A 20,649-nucleotide genomic window follows, 5' to 3' on the forward strand; every position below is an offset into this window, starting at 1 on the left:
GTTCTTAACTATTGGTGGGTTGCAGGTTGGGGGACCTCTCTTCCTCACAGAATAAACCAAAACAAGATTCGAGTATCTGTTTTAACAGCTGCAAAAGCAGTGAAGGAGGAGCAGGGAGTCACCTCAGGATGGTGTTGAAAGGTGAATGTAGCAGAGGGCCATTAACACACTGTTTATCTGCAGTCCCGTGGGCAAGGTAACCCAATCTGCTCTAAATGTGCTGGGCTTGAGCTCCTTAGGTCTCCAGTTTCATCCCTGACAGTGATCTCTGCCATCTCACTGTGTGACCTTGGGCAGTTCACTTCAGCCCTGTTTTGCATCAGAAAATAAATGGGACTGAGAGTATCAGGGGAAGACAAAGCCCTGGGGACCCATAGGATGTGAGGGGACAAGAGGCACAAGAGGATCTGTGAGTGGTGTGGGATCAAGTACTGCTGATCTGTGTTTTCAGAGAAGAAAGTGAAGAAAGCCTCAATATTTCAACTTTTGCTGGTTCTCAAAACAACAGATCCAACTTTTGCTTAGCTTTGGTGAAACAGAGCGAAGTTAAGTGCTAAAGGTTTCCTAGAGAGGTGTGAAGGTGAAATCCATCCCTGAACACTGCAGTGGAGTGGGCTGGTGTGTGTACTCCCAGTGCTGGAGCTCCAGAGTCTCCTCTTTCTCCCAGCTCCACTCAGTGACACCTGGACTGAAGCCCAGCTTTAGAGAGTGGGAATCCACTTCCACGCTGCTTTAAAGATGGCTCTAAAAAGCAGGTGAACTCAGCTGCTGAATTTTTAAAGAGACTCTTTAATGATTTAACAGTGCTGATTTTCTCAGGGTTGTTGAACACGTGGGAAAGGGGGCTGGAAAGCACCTCCTCAGTGTGATGATGCAGGAAGGGCCGGGCTGGTGGTGTGATACTGCCTTTCCTCTTCTGCTTTTCCTCAGGGGTCGGGGGGCTCTTTCTCCTGCTCAGGGCCGAGTCTGCCCCAGCACCTCCATGACAGACCACAGTTTTCTGGCCTCACTGACTGCAGCGTTGCCCCAAACCTCCTTTGCAGCTTCTTCCAGGGTTTTCATAATAATATAATTAGGAATTACAACACCATGAACAATCCCTACAAGTTTTCTCTGCATGTGATGTACCGACTTGCTTGAATTTTTTAAATTTATGCCAACAGATGAGGTATAAATGCTTAGACAAAGAGAGTTTGTGGTGAAAAGCCCTTGGTAATGGGGGAAGTGAAGACTGAATGATATCTCCAGACCAGATGTCCTTCCTGGAAGACCTTCTCCTTTCTAACTGCAGGACTGGCAGCAGTTCCTGGGCTGGGCTGCTGTGGGGTGAGAACTTCTTTCTGAGCAGCTCCCATGAGAAATACTGAGGGTCAGTGCCAGCCCTTGAGGCAAGAACCCAGTCCTGGTAGGGGGAAGGACAGCCAGAGACTTCAAAGCCCTTGGGAATGCTGTGGAAAGTTGGCTTTGCATCAGGGAAAAAGGTGACTGACACTGGAAGATGCCAAGGTGACCTTTTGGCAGCAGGAGAAAATAAATGTTGGAAAATGGGAATTACAGTTAGGGCTGCCCAGCAGAGAAAAGGACAGGATGGGACTCATCAAAATCTCATCCAGTTTTTATGACTAGAACAAAAGGAAAACTACCACAACTAAGGTACAAAGTGGTTATGGGTTGGTGTAAGTTTTGGAGCAAGAGGATGGAAATAATGGGGGGGGTTCCTCCTATTTTCTCTGAGAAAATTTACAATGAAAAAGAAACAGGAGAGAAATATATCATCTTTGGGAAAAAAAAGTTCCATTCTGAATGGGAAATTCAGAATATTTATCAATAAATATATTTATATATTCAGAATGTTTATGTATAAAGTAAATGTAGATGTTGCAGGTCTGGGGTAACTTTGTGGTTTTTAATGCCCAGCTGTTGTGCAAAGGCCTTTAGGAAAAGTGCTCTGAGTCCACAGACTGCAGCTTTGGGAGCTTTGACGGTCTGTGAGTTCATTGTTTTCAGAGCAGTGTCAGGGCTAGGCTCCTCGCTCTGAGATAGCAGAACATTTCAGGAAATGCTGCTGATCAGAAATAGAACCGCAGCTTCCTGAAATGCCCCCAAATAAGGGGATGCTCTACAGCTGGAAGTGATAAGGAGATAGGAAAAGACAAAGCAGCAGTAAATGCAATTTACTTCAATAACATCAGGCAAAGTAGCACCTGGTTCCTAGGGAGATCTTGAAAGGAGGCTTTGAAGGTACAAAACACACACAAACTGGTCTCCCTCTCCTTCCCCACTCTTAGTGCCACATGCCCCTCCTGTGCCTGCCCAGCAGCTCTCTCTGCCACCCCAAAGTTCTCCAGCCTGGGCGTCGTTTCCTCCACAGAGCCATGTCCTTAAGGGCCATCCCTGGATGGTAACAACTCTCTGCCACAGCCTCTTTCCCCAGCACATGCCTTGACCAACAGGGCCCACTCACCACGTGCCCCCAAGCACAGGGCAAGGACAATGTCCCCAAGGCTCATGAGCCAACGTACAGATTTTCAGAGATGGTGGGAGAGGATGAGGCTGAGAAGTGAGGATACATCCCAGTGTCCTTCTCTACATCCCTCCCCCTTGTACCTCGTTGGAGATTTGAGTTATGGGAATCTTTGCAGAAAGTGTGAGTTTATAGTCACATAATAAATCAAACAATACACTGCACTGATGGCATTAAGGGCTGAGGTGAGCAGCATCTTTGTTCATGAAGGGCTGATTGTGGTTAGTGGGATTAGGTCCTGTCTGGGAGCTGTGGCTCTGCCTCCTCCAGCCCTGACCTGAGCAGGTTCCTCCTCAAGGGTAGGTGCCAGTCTGGGAAGAACCACAGAGTCATGGAAAATGCCGAGTTGGAAGGGACCCACAAGGATCCAACCTCTGGGCCTGCCCAGGACACTCCAACAATCCCGCCCTGTCTGTGAAAGCATGATCTAAGTGCTCCTTGAGCTCTGGCAGCCTTGGGGCCTTGACCACTCTGCAGGATGGGGTGAGCTCATCACACCCCCCCTCGTTATTCTTCCTCTCTGCTCTTACAAGACCCCACTTGGAGACATGTCCAGGTCTGGGGTCCTCAGCACAGGAAGCTGCTGGAGCGAGTCCAGAGGAGCTCACGGAGATGCTGCCAGGGCTGGAGCACCTGGAGCCGGGCTGGGAGAGCTGGGGGGGTTCTCCTGGAGAAGAGAAGGCTCCAGGGAGACCTGAGAGCCCCTTCCAGGGCCTAAAGGGGCTCCAGGAGAACTGGAGAGGGACTGGGGACAAGGGATGGAGGGACAGGCCAAGGGGGAATGGCTTCCTACTGCCCGAGGGCAGGGTTAGATGGGATATTGGGAAGGAATTCTCCCCTGGCACAGGGTCCCCGCTCCCCCCTCACGGCCGGACCCGCCCGCGCCTCACGGGCAAGGCGGGGGGGGGCGGGGGCGGGGCGCGCACGTGCGCGGGGGCGGGGCCTCCCCGCGCCCCCCCCGCAGCACAATGGACAGCGCCCGGCGGGGGCGGGGCCGGGGGCGGGGCCTGCGGGGGGCGGGGCCGAGGGAGCCGCGGGAGCGGGACCGGCCGGGCTGGGGCGGCACCGCCGTGAGGGAGCGGGACCGGGCGAGGAGGGAGGTACGGGATGTGCGGCATGGATGTGGGGTATGGGAGATGGGAATGGATGTGGAGTGTGGGGTGTGGGGTATGGGGTGTGGGATATGGGGTGTGGGATATGGGGTATGGGATATAGGGTGTGGGATATAGGGTGTGGGATATAGGGTGTGGGATATAGGATGTGGGATATGGGGTATGGAATATAGCGTGTGGAGTATGGGATATGGGATATAGGGTGTGGGTTGTGGGATATGGGGTATGGGATACAGCGTGTGGAGTGTGGGAGGCGCCCCGGTGGGCAGTGTCCTGCGGGGTCCCCCGTGGCGGAGGGAGGCCGGAGGGGGCTGAGGCTCGTCCCGGCCCGTGTGCCCGGACCCCCGTGGGGCGCTGGGCGGGTGGGTGGGTGAGGGGGTGCCGGGAGCCACTGTCCCTCAGATACGGGAAGCCAACAGGGAAATTTTAGCCATAATCCTTTGGGATCAGGGAGGGAGCCGGTGAGGAGCTGGGCGGTGGGCTCGGGCTGCCAGGGGGTCTCTTCGGGTCTGCTGAAAAGATGCCCCAGTTTGAAAGTTGTCAGGTTCGTGTCCTGCTCGGAGGGGTCGGGTGGACGCTGGCTCAGGGTGGGCTGAGCCGGGGAGGGGGCTGTGAGTGGGAACGGTGCCTGCTGAGCTCCCCACAGGGCTTGGGGCTCGAAAAATCTACCCAAAAACTAGCCCTGAAGTATTTGTGAACTCAAAGGGTGACCCTGGTAAATGGCTTTTAAATGCAGTGACAGATTTAACAGGTTGCCCAGAGAAGCTGTGGCTGCCCCTGGATCCCTGGAAGTGTCCGAGGCCAGGTTGGATGGGGTTTGGAGCAACCTGGGCTAGTGGAAGGTGTCCCTGCCCATGGCAGGGGGTGGAATGGGATGAACTTTAAGGCCCCTTCCAAAGCAGTCTGTGACTGTATGTTTTCAGGTCAGCTTCCAGGTAAACCAGATATGTTCTCTGGGTCATTTGGCTTAATTCCTCCAAGCAGTAAAATCGGCTTGTAGATTGTGAGAAGGGGTTTATGTTGATGGCACTACTGATCTGGTTGGGATAATGAGAGCCTGTGTTCAAAGAAAATACAGCTGCGAACTTCACTCAAGGCAGGCTGAAACAGTTTGATGCTGGTGCTTTGCTGCACTGTCAAGTGACCTCCTGCCTGGATCTACTCTGGTTTTATGTGTTAAACAGAAGCATGGGGTCCTCAGCATAGGAAAGATGTGAACCTGCTGGAGAGAGTCCAGAGGAGGCCACGGAGATGCTCCGAGGGCTGGAGCCCCTCTGCTCTGGAGCCAGGCTGGGAGAGCTGGGGGGGTTCACCTGGAGAAGAGAAGGCTCCAGGGAGGCTTCCAGTGCCTAAAGGGGCTGGAGAGGGGCTTTGGATAAGGGATGGAGGGACAGGCCAAGGGGGAATGGCTTCCCACTGCCAGAGGGCAGGGTTGGATGTGATATTGGGAAGGAATTGTTGGCTGTGAGAGTGGTGAGGCCCTGGCACAGGTTGCCCAGAGAAGCTGTGGCTGCCCCATCCCTGGAAGTGTCCAAGGCCAGGTTGGATGGGGCTTGGATTCACCTGGGCTAGTGGAAGGTGTCCCTGCCCATGGCAGGGGGTGGAACAGGATGAGCTTTAAGGTCCCTCCAACCCAACACAGACTGTGATTCTTTGTCTCCTTTCTTAATTTGTATTTGAGTATTGAACTGTTGCCTACAGTGTGGATGGATAAAATGGTGTGGTGTGGCTTCCTATGGAACAGCAAGGTGAGGAATGAGTGGCTTTCCTTCAGGAATGCTTATCTCCTGCTGAGGGCTGGCAGATGTCAGGGATTTAATGTGTTGCTGTGCATAAAAGTTCTGTGGTGATTCTTTGGTGAAGAGATGAAGAAATTAAGAGATGAAGGTGTGGCAGTATTAGGCATGGAGCTTGTTTTGAAACATCCATGGAAGAGAAACAGCTTTATCGGGCTTTGAGGGCAGAGTGCTGGACACTGTTCTGATTTCTTCTTCCCCTCAGCCAGAAAGACCTCATTGTGTGGTAAAGAGTGTGTGGGTGTTGTTTGAATGTTCCTGTTGCTCGTTGTTGATTATGACCCACAGCAGGACTCCAGGCACCTCTGCCAGGTGTACAGAGCAGTGCCCAGGCTCCACTGCTCACCCCTGCACCAGAGGTGTTCCTTAGGGGGTGAGATCAAGTCCTGCCTGAACAGGTATCTGCTTCTAAAAGATGGTAAAGGCTTATTCTGGCACCCTTCCACCTTGAGGCTTCCTTGTATCAAGCTTCAAAAGACTTGTTCTTAAGTTCTTAGGTGAAAAAGCCCTAATAAATATCCCACAGCTTGGTACCATCTCATTATTATGTGTATAAAGCATCAATTTCTGACTCATCAGTCACTAAGTGAAAGGCATTTCAGGCAGAGGAAATGTCACACACTTTTCTCTCCACCTTTCTCCAGAAGGGGGGAGGAAGGACTACAACCCTGTGGAGTCTCTCTTTTCTAAGTGGAAATATCAGCTTAGCTGGGTGCCACAGCTGGCTTTCACGTGTTTATTTGAGGAAGTCTGGAATTCTGCTATTTTCAGCAGTTCTTTGTCAAAAACAAAACAAAAAACCCGCAAAAACCTGCTCGGTTCTTCTCCTCCAGCTGAAAAGCAGCCACCACAGGTGGGAGAAGTTCCTGAAGTCACTTGCTGCCCAGCTCCCCCATCCTACAGGCAGCTCCAGTGTGGAATGAGCCGAGTTCTATGCCTGGAATGAGAAGCAGGGGTGGAGGGCTTTGATCTGGGGCTTTATGTGTGTTTAATCTATAATCTCTTGGTTCGTGGGGGAGTTACTGTGTGGGCTGCAGCAAAAGGGGCCATGGGGAGCCGAGGCTGTTGGGGCTCTGCTGTTGGCACTGCTGTCAGTGTGTCACTGCTGCTGTTTCCTGTGTTCAGGGGTGCAATAATGGAAATATTTTTAATATCTGTTGGGATGGTTAAGGTTGTCATTACTGCAATGGTTATTATTAGCTAGATCTGTTGCTTCAATGTATTGACAGCTCCAACCTCTGAATTTTTACCGGCTGCTCTGGGCTTGCCCAGCTGGAATCGAGCTCTTCCCTGGTGTTACCCTGTGGATGCTCCAGCTGTGCCTCCAGCTATGGGTTAGGGTTTCTAAGTGGTCATGCTGCAGTTTAGTGGGTCACTGCTCTTCACTTGAGCTGTGTTTCCTAATATTGTTTTTTAGCCAGATGCAAATAGGAAGTCGAGCAGGAAGCCTGGGCTGCTGCAGAGCTGGAGTTGGATGGATATTTAAGGAACAGACACACTCTGTGGTTGTGTCATTTCTTTCTGGTTTTCTTTACAAGAGAGTTGAACATATCTGTTTATAATTTGGGTGGAACACATGAGATGACTTTAAAACACGTCTCTTTGGTGTAAAAGCCCTGGGAGGATGCAGGTCTTGAGCTAATACAGCTCAGCTGCCCAGTGGTAACACCTGGGAGTCTTTGTCCTTATCAGTGCTGGTCATCACCTGTAGCTTGGTGTGCAGAGTACCCACCTTTTACTGCCTTTTCTGACTTTTTTTCCTTTTTTCCCCAGGAATTATGGCAGGAGTCCCTCGTGCTTTGAGAAGCAGGATGACGGTCTCGCAGCTCTGTTTTGAGGAGAGGGCATAGAAGGTCTGCTGCCACTGCACTCTCCCGAGGTATGAAAGGTTTCTAGGGCAGGTGTGAGTTATCAGCTGTCTTTTTTCCACAGCTCCCTGTGGATGTAATAGTCACTGGCTCTTTTTCTCAACGTTCCCTCAGCTGGAGTAGAGGCAATAAACCTGTGGCAGTCGGGTCCAGCTGCTGCCAGGGAGCAGGGGATCTGTCCAAGCAGCATCGTGAAGGCTGCTGAGCCACTGCTTGTGCTGTCCTGTTGTTCTGTGACTTCATTTCTGGGCTGTGGGGGATTCCAGACTGGCTGCTCTGTCCTGAGGCTTCCTGCTGTGGAGGTCCCTGACCCTCTCCTGCAGAGGTGCAGGAGCTCCTGGTGTGACAGCGAGGTCAGAACAGGGAGCACGATCCCAGCTCCTCGTGCTCTGTGTGCAGGGGGTGGGACGGTTCCTGCCCTAGTCATGTTACAGCGTTGCCCTCCAAGGTGCCCGGTGCCCCCTGGCTCGGGTGTCCGATACCCGATCGCTGCCAGGGGTGTGCTGGGCCCTGCCCCGCGCGCTGCACTCGGGGCTGGATGCTCTGCTCTTGGGTTCTCTCTGCACTGACTGGCTCAGCACCACTGGACTGGCTTTTAGTACCAGTCACACTTAGAGATCCAGAGAGTCCTGGGCTTTGCTCCTTGGATGATGTGATCCTCTGCAGACGATTGTGCCACCCCATTTCTACAGACATTCCCGGTTCTCAGGTACTCAAACTTTTTCAAGTCCTTTTCCCCTCTCCTTTGCTTAGATTGCACCGTGTAATGGCATTTTGCAGCAGACTTTGAGGGAGAATCTATTGCTGTTTGCATTTTAATTCATGTTTCAGCTCAGGTTTTGGGCTCAAAATGTCAGGGATAAGTTGTCTTACTGCTCTGACGTTTGAGTTCAGTGCTACACTGTCATGTTGCCGAGGGCTGTGTCTGCTTAGCAGTGGAATTTGAGTGGGGTGGAATCAGCACAGTCTCCAACCAGCCATCCAGCCTTTTGTGCTCCTGATGTTCACAGATGGTGTTAGAGGGAGCAATACAAAGGAATTCCTAAAGGAATTGCAGAAAGCAGCCTAATAACCTTTTTTTTAATGGTTCATGTGCTTCCTTGAGATGCTGGTTACTGATGCATATTTGAGGGTTAAAACCCTGGCAAGAGAGTGTGAGGGAGGAATCCTGATGAGAACAGTGAGAGGTGGTTGGGAGCAGCGAAATGCTGAGGGCTGAATTGTTCCCCTTGCCTGCAGCTCTTGCCTCAGTTCAGCTGGAACAGTGGGCATCCAGGCAGTGGGATGTGATTGCCAGCTTAGCATCAGGCATGTTCTTTCAGCAGGCTGTTTCCTCTTCCTTCCTTTCAGTGGGCTAAAACAACTCAAGGCTACTTTGTGCACAAAAGCATTTTAACACCAAGATTCGGGAAGCTGTGGAAGCTTTTAATGGGGAGGACTTTGCCTAATGACTACAAATGTAATGTAAGAAAGAGGGGTACAGGGAAGAATCACCCTGTAAGCTTTGTAAGGCTCCTAAGTCGGGTTTCTTCTCCAGAGTGTGATTGATTCTGGCTTTACATCTCTGTTTTGTGCTTTAATTGTTGTGAGTTGTTGGAGCTCTAAGTTGTTGGGAAGCTGCACAGGGTGCTGCTGTGTGCTGGACACAGCCCTGGACTGGGACTGCAGAGACTAGTCTCTTCTGTCTCTACCACTTACTAAACAAGATATTCTAATATATATCTCCTCTCTATTTGTAAAAAGAGTTAAGGCTTCTAGTAAGGTCTGTCAAAATTGCTTAGAATGTATTGCGCTGTCTGGATCTAAAATTTTCCAATTTCTGTCTGTTCCAGGTGTGTGGTAAAAATGGTGCAGAAATACCAGTCCCCAGTTCGAGTCTACAAATATCCCTTTGAGCTCGTCATGGCAGTGAGTAACACTCAGCACGTCTCCTGCTCCAGCTGCTCAGGGTGCAGCCTCGGGCCAGTGGGAGGGGGGGGACTGTGGCTGTGGCTGGATCTCTGTGGCAGCCCTGTGGGTACAGTGCAGGAACAGAGGCTCAGCTCTCCTTCCATTTTCCATGAAAAATAAGAATCGATATCTCAGTATTTTGAGAGAGGCAGCTTAGTCGTTAGAAGGGAAAAAAAAAATCCAACAAAACCTTCTGTAATTATTCTTTGACAAGGAAGGAAAAAGATTGTGACATTCAGTTAGGAAGGGTCAGTTTGTGGCCAGACACCGTGTCTGCCTTCTCACCAAATGCCCCTTGGTTCAGAATCTCTCCAGATGTGATCCCAATCAGCACTGTAGGATGGGTGTATCTAGAACTGGATTCTGAATGATACTGATCTTTTGGATTTGGTTAAAAGCTGGAAATCTTTTGAAAAAATTCTGTATTTTTCTTCCCTATCCACTCCATGGCTGAATTGCTGGGAGATCTCTCTCCAAGTTTTGTGATTTCCACAAGGGGCTTCAGAGCTGTCATTGAAGGTCATTCAGTGGTGATGCAGACAGTTGTTGTGACCATGGCAGATACCTTAAGTGATTTTCTGGACTTGGTCACAACTGGGTGTGAGTCAAATACCCTTCTGAAAGGTTTGTTGCTTGCATTTCAAGGGCAGCCCTGAGCATTTGGGCGTTGCCCAGAGATGCTTATGGAGTCTTGCAAGGCTTTGCTCTGTAATCTGTTGGGCATTTCAGTCCCTGAGACTTGATTTCTTTAGCCTATTAGGGCCCAAGAATGAAGATGGAAAACTACAGCCATTGCAGGCAGCTGAAATTCCCATGAATGGAAGGGAGAGCCTATATTGTGTTCTTCTTGGCAGTGTTTCCTCTTCTAGTTTCCTGGGAAATACATGCCATAGGATCTGTTTTATCCAGAAGAGCCTCCAGTCTTCTATTTCAATAGTTAAAGCTGGGGGAGACATTGTTTGTTCCTCGGTGTGAATAACAGACCCCAAAGGGAGCAGCAGCTCAGTGGTTCCTGTTCACGCTCTGCTCATCCCAATCAACACTTCTTTTGGTGACAGTCCCTCCCAAATCCACACCCCCATCTCCATTTTTCCCCCCAGTCTTACTGGGATTTGCCACATCTGTTTAACAGTAACATGCCATGAAGTGCCCTGACCAGTCTGGGGCTGGTGTTTGTGGTGGTGAAGCTTTCCTGGCTGTGTTCTTTGCTCTCCCAGTGCACCCTGTGTGAGAATAAGACACAGTACTTGTGATGAAGGTACTGGTAGCCTTTGCTCCATGCACACCTCCCCACATTCCTGTTGTCTCTATTAGCAGGATAAACCTACCACCAGATGCTCCTCAATTGATTGGCTGCTAATATAGGAGGGCTGCCTCGAGACAAATCCTCTCTAAGCTTGTTAGCACATGCCTGAAGGCCAGGGGCTCGTGGGGTTAGTTTTCAAGTGGGTTAGTTTTATTTGCTTTCAGTTTTTCAACATAACAGGATAAAGTTCCCTGGGATTTCAGGGCTGGGTTTGTGAATGCCATCCTTTAGTTGTTCAGCAAACCTTAGCAAAGTTGTTAGTCCTCCTCCTTATGAAGAAGTTCCGTGTCCAGGGTGACCCAGAGGACTGTGCAGTGGAGCAGCGAGGTGAATGTAGACCCCTTAGTCCCACCCTGATGTCCTGTGAAAATCATGTGTTCACAGCAGGCCCTGGTACTGGAAAGCAGCATTTCAGCCTGGTGGTGGTCTGTGCAGGCTGAGCTGGGTGCAGGCTTTGCTCCCACAGTTGGTGTGTTCAAAGGAGCTCCCGCTCGTGTGGAGGCAGCGAGGATCTGGCAGAGCTGTCAGGTACCAGCTGGCAGTTGCTGGAAGTTTTGCAGGGAGAGTGGGCGTGTGTAGTGAAGCTGTTTTGCTCCTCAGCACGTGGCATTGCTGTTAATCTGCTTCACCATAAATCTGACAGCAGCTTCCTCAGCACTGGGAACCTGACATTCAGCTGCTTTCATCTTTTCCCCTCAACTGCTTTGTGGGAACCTTTGGAGTGCTGAGGTCTCAGGCTGTGGTAGGAAAGCAGAGGTCACAGGGTGACCTCAAGACACCCCTAGTTTTACAGATCTCTAGGCACCCTTCAGCCTGACACATTTGTGCTTAGTTCCTCCTCTGTATAATGGGGAGGGCCATACCTCATGCCAGCCTGAACAGACCACAGGAAGTAAGTTAGGAAAAGTATTTTTCCCTCAGAACTTCAAATGTTTGGACCATACTATAGAAAACAGTGTGTGTGCTTTGCTCACACATGAGCTTTGCTTACATATGTGTCTGAGAAATAGGGTTGTCACAGCCAAATGAGGCAAACAATTCCCTGCTTCCTGGCCTGGCTCACACACACGGGGTTTCTCATGCCCTTTGTTGTGCCCTGGAATCAGGAACGTGGTTTATCCTCCTTGGACTTGTGCAGAGGGATGTGTGTGAGCTCATCCTCTGCACAGCTCGGGGCTGTGCTCCACAGATGAGCCCCTGTGTCAGGGTGACTGTCTCTGGATTCACACTCTGCTCTTCACTAATGCTCCTGCAGCTTTGTTTGGGTGTTTGCAGGCAGGAGATTTGATGTGAGTTCCAAGTCCTTGGAAGGACATTCCCCTTCTTGCTGCCTTTGCCAGTCCTGTGCATCTGAGGCAGTACAGAGGAATCAGCTTAGCAGTTTTTTTCTGGTCACTTGGGAGTTCTGAATTTTTTTCTTTTTTTCTTGTCCTCCCTTCCAAAAAAAGATTTAAATAAAGAGTGGTTTTCCCACACCTGTTCAAGTTCATAGTAGTCACTTTTCATCTACTTTGTTCCTAACTTGGACTCACATTAAAGGATCAAAAATACTATGCTCTTCAAATTAGAACCAGTGCCTGACACCTTTATCCTTTATACTTGAAAAGAAACTTGACTTCTGTTATGCTTTGTTATCCTGTCATGTTCTTCCTTTCCATTTTATCTCTTTTTTTGTGTGTCTCCTTTTAAATGGAGCTGTTCCTTCCAGTGGATTGTCCATGCCTCTCTGGGCCTGATCTTGTCTTCCCTTCAGTTAGATCAGCAGGTTTGACGTTGCACGTCTTCTGATTTTATCTTAGAGCCAGAAAATCCCCAAGTATAAACTTACTTATAATTTTCTTTGTGTAGCAGTTGTAGTTAGAAAGCTGAAAGGGTTTTTTATACTAAAACGTTACAGTGATGGGGAAAAATCCAGAAGTAGAGGTACCTCTGCCACATAACCCATGAGTGAAAACTTCCTCTGATGTAAATATTTGTGAGCCTTCTCTGATGTGTGGGGATGAGAATTTGGTTTGGGGGAGCAAGTCCTACATGCACAGTTGTGTAGGAAACAGAGCTCAGAGAGAGATTGCATATTTAATGTTATTTGCAGTCAATTATTAGGCTAGATGAGAGAGCTTTAGCTGGAGGGTTTTAGCTTTGAAAGTAGTAGGGAGTTGTGTTCCTGTTATTTTTAGGAGTGCCTCAGCCCTTCAAGCTTACAGTTGACATCTGCCATTTTCACACACTTTATAGGATTCACTAAAATTGCTTAGGATGGAAGCTACAGGTCTGGAATAGCCCCCCAGGGACCTTACAGGGTCTTCTGTACGTGATGGATAATTTGAATTGCTGCACTGGTGGTGTAAAAGAGAAATCCCTCCCAGCGCTTGGCAATGGTTTGCTCCTCTTGCCACGTTTACAGTGCACTTCATGTTCAGCTCTAACTGCTGCTAAGAGCAGTTCATGGTTTGTGCTGCAAGAGAAGGGCCTTTCTGCACTGTTACCTAAAAAATATGTCCTGGCTTTGAGAAGCCAGAGCCCAGATGAGGCGTTGGGGAGTTCGCAGGGGCCGCAGCTCCCGCTGTGTGTGCAGCTGTGCTCCGTGCTCAGGGCGAGCTGCTGTGCAGCCCCACATGTGCCTGCTGTGAGTCAGTGCTGCTTTCTGCTTGACCTCCTTTCTTGGCTGCCCACGGCATGTGCTGACACATATCTGAGCACGGGGAGCTGGGTGTCCTGAGCACACACATGAACAGGGCTGGGGAGTGTTTGCTGTGCTGGGGGAGTGGTGCCCCTCGGGCTGGGGGGTTCCTGCTGCTGCAGCGTTGGTTGGGGTGGGGGTGGCTGTTCTGGGGGGCTCTCAGGCTCCCTAATACATCTGTGGCAGCCCACGATTTCCCTGCCTGGGTCTGCAAGTGAAAGTTTGGTCATCTGAGGTCATGACCTGCTGCCTGCACTTCCAAGCAGCTCCAGGACTCTTTTTCTGGTTTTAGTGGCAGTTCAGTGTTCACAGAATCCCAGAATAGTCTGGGTTGGAAGGGACCTTAGAGACCATCCAGTGCCACCCCTTGCCATGGGCAGGGACACCTTCCACTAGCCCAGGTTGCTCCAAACCCTGTCCAGCCTGGCCTTGGACACTTCCAGGGATGGGGCAGCCACAGCTTCTCTGGGCAACCTGTGCCAGGGCCTCCCCACCCTCACAGCCAAAAATTCCTTCCTAATATCCCACCTAACCCTGCCCTCTGGCAGTGGGAAGCCACTGTCCCTTGGCCTGTATCTCCATCCCTTGTCCAAACTCCCTCTCCAGCTCTCTTGTAAACCTCCAGTGTTCTTTACATTTAGTTGATCTGGAGTTCTTTATTTGACAGGAAATTAATGGTATCTACATCTGTTTTAGCTCAGTACAGTTTGAGTGTTGGGAGTTCTAACAAGCTGAATGGCAAATTTAATTCAGACTACAACCATTGCAGGTTTATTTAGAATCAGAAATTATTTCTCATTGAGTAGGCAGCAGAAATACTCCTTCTCCATCATCTTTACTCTCTCATCCTGTACACAGGGTCATGGCCCATCAAAAGCAAACATCCATGATCCTGATGTGAGATGTCTTTCTCTCATGCCCAACCCTGCTGAAGCAGTGCTGATGATTGTCCCTGGATCTGGCAGTGGACAAACTGGCTTTTGACTCCTGCCCCTGAATAATCAGCCTTCACTACCCTGGCTGTTTGCACACTGGCAGAGCTGCTTTGCAGACACTGGAGTTTTGCTCCCTTACAGCAGCTGAGGATCTGGCCCAGGGTCACACACAGGAGTCAACCATCCAGTACAGCTAAAATCAAAATGCATTGCTGATTTCCCAATCATCCCGACATTCTTTTGTGTCACCAGTGTTAGGAGGCTTGGAGATGCAGACTAATTGAAAACAGCTCCTTGCTGGTTTAGCTGCAGGAGAAGAAACTCTGGATGCTGGAGTTCAGGTGCTGACAGCCAGAATTGCTTTCCACACACTTTTTTCAAATTTATTTTTATATTTGTGCCATTTCAGCATCAACATGCCTTGTGTTAAAGAGGTTAGATTTGAAGTAGCTTTATTTAATCACTTCTTCCTGTTGCCTTCAGCAGATTGAGTGTATGAAGAGACTACTTAAATCCTGATAAGTTGGGTGTGTCCTCCTCCCTAATGCTGTCTTACAGAGCTTGATGTTGCACTGGCTGATGTGGTGATGCTTTTGCAACAGAACCTGTGAGTCCCCTTTGCTATTTAACACCCCCGTGTGCTCAAAAAGCTTGCAGCACACATTGGTAACATAAATGGGGTGTGAGAGCAGGATAAGGTACAAACACAACCATGTCTAGCGAGGATCAGTCAGTGCCATGGGTTTGTTTAGAGTGACAGTTCAATGTGTGTGTTCACAGCACAGCCAGGTCTCCAAGGCTGCTCTGTCTGCATAAACTGTGCACATTGAGTGTCTGGGTCAGCTGCAGTGCCCACAGCACAGATGCACCACAGGATAACTGGGAGCTCCCTGAATTTTAATTCCAGATTGGGATATCCCCATCTGGAGCTCCAAGTTGTTGCCACTATTCTGGTATCATCACAGGCTGGTTTTAAGTAAAGAAAAGCAGAATGTTAGCTTAAAACATTTGATGCTGGCTCACAGCCTCTGCTGTCAAATGTGAGCTCTGGAACCAAGAGAGCACTTGCTGCAGGGGAATGGATGAGTTGCTGGCAGCTGGAATCCCTTAGAAGCAGCAGTGATGGCACAGAGGGCTGTGTGGAGCAGCCAAGGAGCTGCCAAGGAGCTTGGAGTGGAGCTCTCAGTGCAGCAGCTGCAGGAGTGTGAGGGGAGGAGTTCCTGCAGTGGCCTCTGTGTCCCTGGGTAGCTGCAGATGACACAGGGTAGAGCTTTGCAGTGTGTATCCAGCGTGCCCAGTGCTTGGAAGCTCCTCTGGAGCTGCTGTGGTGTGGATAATGGCCTTTAGATGCTGTCTGCAGTGGTGTTGCTGGGTGGCAGTGCCCTGGAGATCAGGAGAGAATCAATGTGCAAGGGGGGAAAATGCTTCAAAACAGTTATTCTTGGTGTTCTGTCCACGTCATGGCACATGGCAGTGCTGGGTTAACAGCACTCAGTGATCCTGCAGGTCTTTTCCAAGCTTAAGGATTCTGTGACACAGAATGTCCTGATAACAATCTAAGCAGTAGTTAAGAAATAGATACTTCCCTGCCAAACAGGATCTGCTCTCTCTGTTACCAATTGTTATAGATTTTGGATGTAGATGTTACAGATTTGTTATGGATGTCATAGACTGTTAGGTCTGTAGAACTTGCCTCCTGACAAGTCCTCTCTGGATGCAGGTGATCTGTCTGCAGCCATGTTCTGTGCCTTTAAAGAAGGCACCTTCCCTTTCCCTTCTTTTTGCTGTGTTTTGAAGGTGAGTTTGCTGTGACTGTCAGAAGCTATTGAGTTAACATTTTATGAACTTAGAGAGAATCTAGTGTTGACTCAAGACATGATGCTCCAGCGTGACTTGATGGCTTGAAACCTTGCTGTCAAGACACACTATAAATATCCCCTCAGCTCACTGCTGAGAAGCACCAGAGCTCTGAGAGTGCTGCTCTGTGTGTCAGCTGGGCTGGCTCTGCACAGCTGCTCTGTGTGTGCAGCCCTGGGCCTGCCACCACCTCCCCCTGGCACCCAGCACGTTCAGGGTGAGCAGGAGTCAGGCTGAGCAGAGCTGACAGTGCCCCTGAGATTTTTGGGGTGGGAGGTTTTGGGGTGGAGAGTGTTTGGTGAGTGCTGTTTGTCACGGCTGCTGGATGGTGTAAGGGCTGCTGTGGGGAAGAAGCTGATGGAGGAACTGCTTATTCATTCAGAGTTCTGGAGAACTGCTGGCAACATCTGCACATCTGGCCTGTCTGTGGGGATCACACAGGTCTCTGAGAGCTTTGTTTTGACACTGCTAAGACCCCATTTTCTGGGCAAGAGTGGTTTAGGAGAGGATGGTGCTGGCACCATGTGTGGCTTGGAGGAGATTTACACTAATTCAGAGTCTGTGCAGGATAGTCCCTTCTCCAGCTAAAACCAGGCTTATTTCCTTGAAGGATAAATTGTGTCTCAAACTTAATCTGATCAGTAGAGGGATAGATGAGCTCTGAAGTGAGCTCCAGTTCAATGGCACAGCAGCCCAGTGCAAGGAGACACAACACAGCTGGAGGTATCACCATTATTTTGTGTTCCAGCAGTGATTAAAAGACTCTTCTCTTGTCCACTGAATGTGTAGGTGCAGAAGACAAATAATAAACTCTTCAGCAGGGATTAAAAGCAGTGATAAAATTTAGAGTCATCACCAATTGTTACATCTCAGCCAGGATGGATTTGTTTTAACTACTAAGCCCAAGTCTGACCCTGAATCATGGCCAGTCTGTAGAAATTCTCACAGCAGCTTCTGGCAATGACAGATTGTCCTTCCAAGGAGCCATTTATAAGCTTTGTGAGCCACTTTTTGATTCTGGAGTCACTTAGAACACTAAGTGTGTGCTGGCCACTGGCTTGCTGTGTTTTTCTCTGTCAGGTGTTACCTGAGCTGTCTGATTCCCTCCCTGCCTTCCAGTTTTGGTTCTCTCCTTCCACACTGGGCTGTGGCAAACCTGTCCACTCAGGAGCAGTGCTTCAGGGATAAGGTGTCCCCTCCATAGCTTTCTGTAAAGGCTTTGTTGTTGTCCCTGCTCAGACACGGTGCTGGTTTCCTGGGGTAGCTTTGTGCAGCTGCAGGGCTCGTTTCAGGAGGCTTCTGTGGCCCTCAGATGTGCCTGTGTTGTGATAGGCACTGCTGCTCCCTGAATTGTTTCTTTCACCAAAAGCTGAAGAAATGAGGCAAATCCTTGGCTGTAGTCCAGGCAGAGATAACAGTGGGTCAATGTTTGTAGCCTGAGTGCTGTTGTCCAGTGGACTTCTCACTGGAAAATCATTTTCCTCTTGCCAGCAAAAGTTTCTTTTTTTCCCCTCAGGCCCCAAAGAGTTTTACTGTGGATGCCCTGCACCTCCTTAAAATGAAGTTCCCTTTCCCCTGACTCTAGGGCATTTCTGTACCCCAGATATCCATTTGATCCCTCCCACATTGTTCCCTGTGTATTTTATTTTGCACAGTGAGAATTTGGTCTCTGTTCTGTTCAAAGCATGGGGATTGTTGTGTCTGGTGAATGTGGGTGCAGACTGGTTCCCTTCAGCACCAAGCAGTGGGAGGAACTGCAAGGTGGAATTCCTTTTTCCTGGAAGGCCATCATCTGAAAACACCTGAATCTGCAGAGGAGTATTTCTGTGTCATTAGAGCTGCTCAAAAGCTGATCCAAATCCATCCACTTCCTACTTCAAAGTGATGAGGGGTCTTTCTCTTGCTTCTCATCATCTCTTCTCAAAGGAATGATGGTCTGGGCATCTTTAGCACAAAACCTGGAGTCAGATCTCCTCCTCATTTCCCATTCCTCTGAGCACAGATGTTCCTTTTTCCTGGCAATCTGCACGTGGCTGTAACATGACCTCGAGGAATCTTGTTAATTAATACAGATTTAAACTGTGGTTGATCATGAAAGTTTGAAGTGTTTTAGCCACAAGGATGAAACACTTATCCTTGTAACATATTCATATAATATTGACTACAAGTTTCTGTCTACATCAGGTGCATCACAGTTTAGTTCCTTTGTGCTCTACACAATATAATTTCTCCCCAATTGCACTTCTGAAGGTCCCTCTCAAATTTGTCTCACCATCATACAGGAGTCAGTGCGTAGTTTTTCCCTCTTTTTTATTTAGGTATTAATTAATAAGTCATTAAGGTACAACTAAATCATCAACCAAAAGCTGCCCCTTGAAGCACACGGGAACCACTCTGGGCCCAGCAGAGCCTGGGCTGGAAGAAGCTGCCTGGAGGTGTGTGGGGGGGTTGGTTGGTGAGGTGTTTTGTTTCAGGCAGTAAATCAGTGGTTTCACATCCCTGTTGTTTTGATTCCTGAGGCCTCTGTTGTGTAATTGCTCTGGAGGTCACTTGCAAGAAAAGGATGTTGAAACCCAGGGAGGAGAAACAGGAGGAGCTGTCAGAAAGGATCCTGCCTGCCAGCCGTGTGCTGTGGGTCCTGTGGGAAGAGCAGAGGCACAGCTGTTAGACAGGAGGGGCAGGAACACACCTGCACTGTCACCTGGGGACTGGGAAGGTGCAGGGCTGGACAGGAGCCTCTGCTCTGGAGCAGAAGGGGTTAAGCAGGTGAAGCAGGAGGTTGTAGAGGAGGCTGATTTCCCCCTTTCTCTGTGGCTGTGAGGCTTTAGAATGTCACTTTTCCGTTTTGACACACGTGTTTTTGTATCATTTGCTCTGTTTGGCATCTGGCTGATCCTCAGGGTGATCTCTCCCCACGGCTGTGGGGTTACTGTGTGTTTGGCCAGCAGCTGAGGACACTTTCAAGCGTGGCTTCTTCTGTTGTTCTCAAACTCTCTTCTCACAACCTGATGTTCATCTCTCAGTGTTGGTCCCATAGTTTGGCCAGCACAGGTACAACCACTGGGACACGTTTCCCAGGAGATCAGAGGGCAAAACCTTGGTCAGAGCACTCTACTGATTTCACAGTCAGCCATCTCACTATTAATTGATTGTTGCTCAATGTGATTAATCATTTGTCAGCCTCAGTGGCACTGAGGGGTCTTTGCTGGGGTGCAGAGATCACTGTAAGTTGGAAATATCCTTGTCCTAGTTTGGGTTCCCTGCAGTGTGAAAGGAAGATCTGACACCACTGAGACCTTGAGATCTTCAACTTTCCTGTGAATTTTAACTTTTTTTAGCTAGAAATTGTTTCACTTGTAATGTTTCTTTCATTTAATTTCTTTGTTGTTGAATTTTTTCATTTCAACAGGCTGCCAGCTGCATTTAAATTATTATATGTTCTTTACATTTGGAGGCACCCAAAAATAATTAGTTTTAGTTCTAAGCAAACTATCTCAAAGAATACAAACAGATCCCAAATCCCTCTGTCTTCACTCAGCCCTCCTGTGAAATTTAATGTGTAATTTCAGTTTCGGGACTGCAAAGATTTAAATGACACTTTGGACTTGTTGGTCACGACAAAATGTTTTGATTTTTGCAATAATTATTTTGTGTAAGAAATCTAGAGGGAACCAGGTTGATGTAGGGAAGGACACTAGTGGGTCTTGGCCACCAGCTCTTGTGAAATGGTTGGTTTGGGTATGAAGAGAGCACGTTAATCTGAACCTTTAAGAAAATAGTTGTTGTAAAGTGCTCAAGTGTGAGCTGGTTCTGCCAGTCCAGGTTAATCCCAGTGGGATTTAGAGAAAGAGAGGGAGTGGCTTCATGGAGCCATCCCTTATATATATATTTGATCTGTTGAAAATTTCAATCATCAAGGTGCTTGTCTGACCCACAGTACTGTTTAACCCCCAGTGGTGGCACAATAACTGCTGTTATTCCTTATGGGATGAGGGCAGAGAAGGCAGAGGCAAATCATAGCTCCTATGTATTAGCCAGTTCAGAGTTCCTGCAGCAGGGAGCTGAAAGAGCCAGTGCAGGCAGCCAGAGCATTAAAACAAGTTAACAAATACTCTGTGCCTTTCATTTGTCTGTGGTTCAGCTTGTGCTCTGCAGAGTCACAGACGAGCAGAAATCCCAGCTAGGCTGGCAAGGGTTTGAAAAAAAATTAAACATTTCTCTGGCTTTATAACTCCCCTCAGTGTGGGAGCAGAAATAGGCTGTTGCATATGGATCCTGATTTTGATAAGAGGGTGCAAAGATGGGCTGCTGTCCCACTCAGCTGTGTCTGCAGGGATGGAAGGTCTGGGTGCTCAGGGAGCAGCTTTGTTGTGCCTGCAGCGCGGGGCCTCAGCTGTCCTTCATGTGATCTCAGGCATCTTCCCTGCTGTATTTTTAGAGCTGTTGTGCAAAGAAGATTAGCAAAGGACTTAATATCAGTGTGGATATGGATTCTTTCTCAAATATGGCAATGTTCTCCCTCTTTAGGTGATGGGTTTGGGCGCTGTCGTAGCTCTGTCACCAGGGCTGTGCATTGATATGTGCCTCTCCCTGGCCTTTCCTGCTTCTCCAGATGTGGTTT

General features: G+C 49.0%; 1 protein-coding gene across 4 annotated transcripts in view; it reads left to right on the forward strand.

The window, feature by feature from the left end:
- The first annotated feature begins 3,545 nt into the window (after positions 1-3,545).
- SEC14L5 (SEC14 like lipid binding 5) overlaps positions 3,546-20,649 on the forward strand; it is a 39,629-nt gene continuing 22,525 nt past the window's right edge. For 2 of the 4 annotated variants that reach the window (XM_051780649.1, XM_051780659.1), the window contains exons 1-4: positions 3,546-3,624; positions 7,206-7,311; positions 8,651-8,764; positions 9,133-9,208. In XM_051780649.1, the coding sequence (XP_051636609.1) occupies positions 8,748-8,764; positions 9,133-9,208 (93 nt within the window). In that variant the 5' untranslated portion in view covers positions 3,546-3,624; positions 7,206-7,311; positions 8,651-8,747. Of the gene's footprint in view, positions 3,625-7,205; positions 7,312-7,767; positions 8,010-8,650; positions 8,765-9,132; positions 9,209-20,649 lie in introns of those variants that run through there. The other 2 variants (XM_051780670.1, XM_051780679.1) reach the window with 2 other exon arrangements.

The sequence above is a fragment of the Manacus candei genome, unplaced genomic scaffold (assembly GCF_025592945.1).
Source record: "Manacus candei isolate 608988 ecotype Guabito, Panama unplaced genomic scaffold, ASM2559294v1 h1tg000002l, whole genome shotgun sequence".
NCBI classification, from domain to species: Eukaryota; Metazoa; Chordata; class Aves; order Passeriformes; family Pipridae; genus Manacus; species Manacus candei.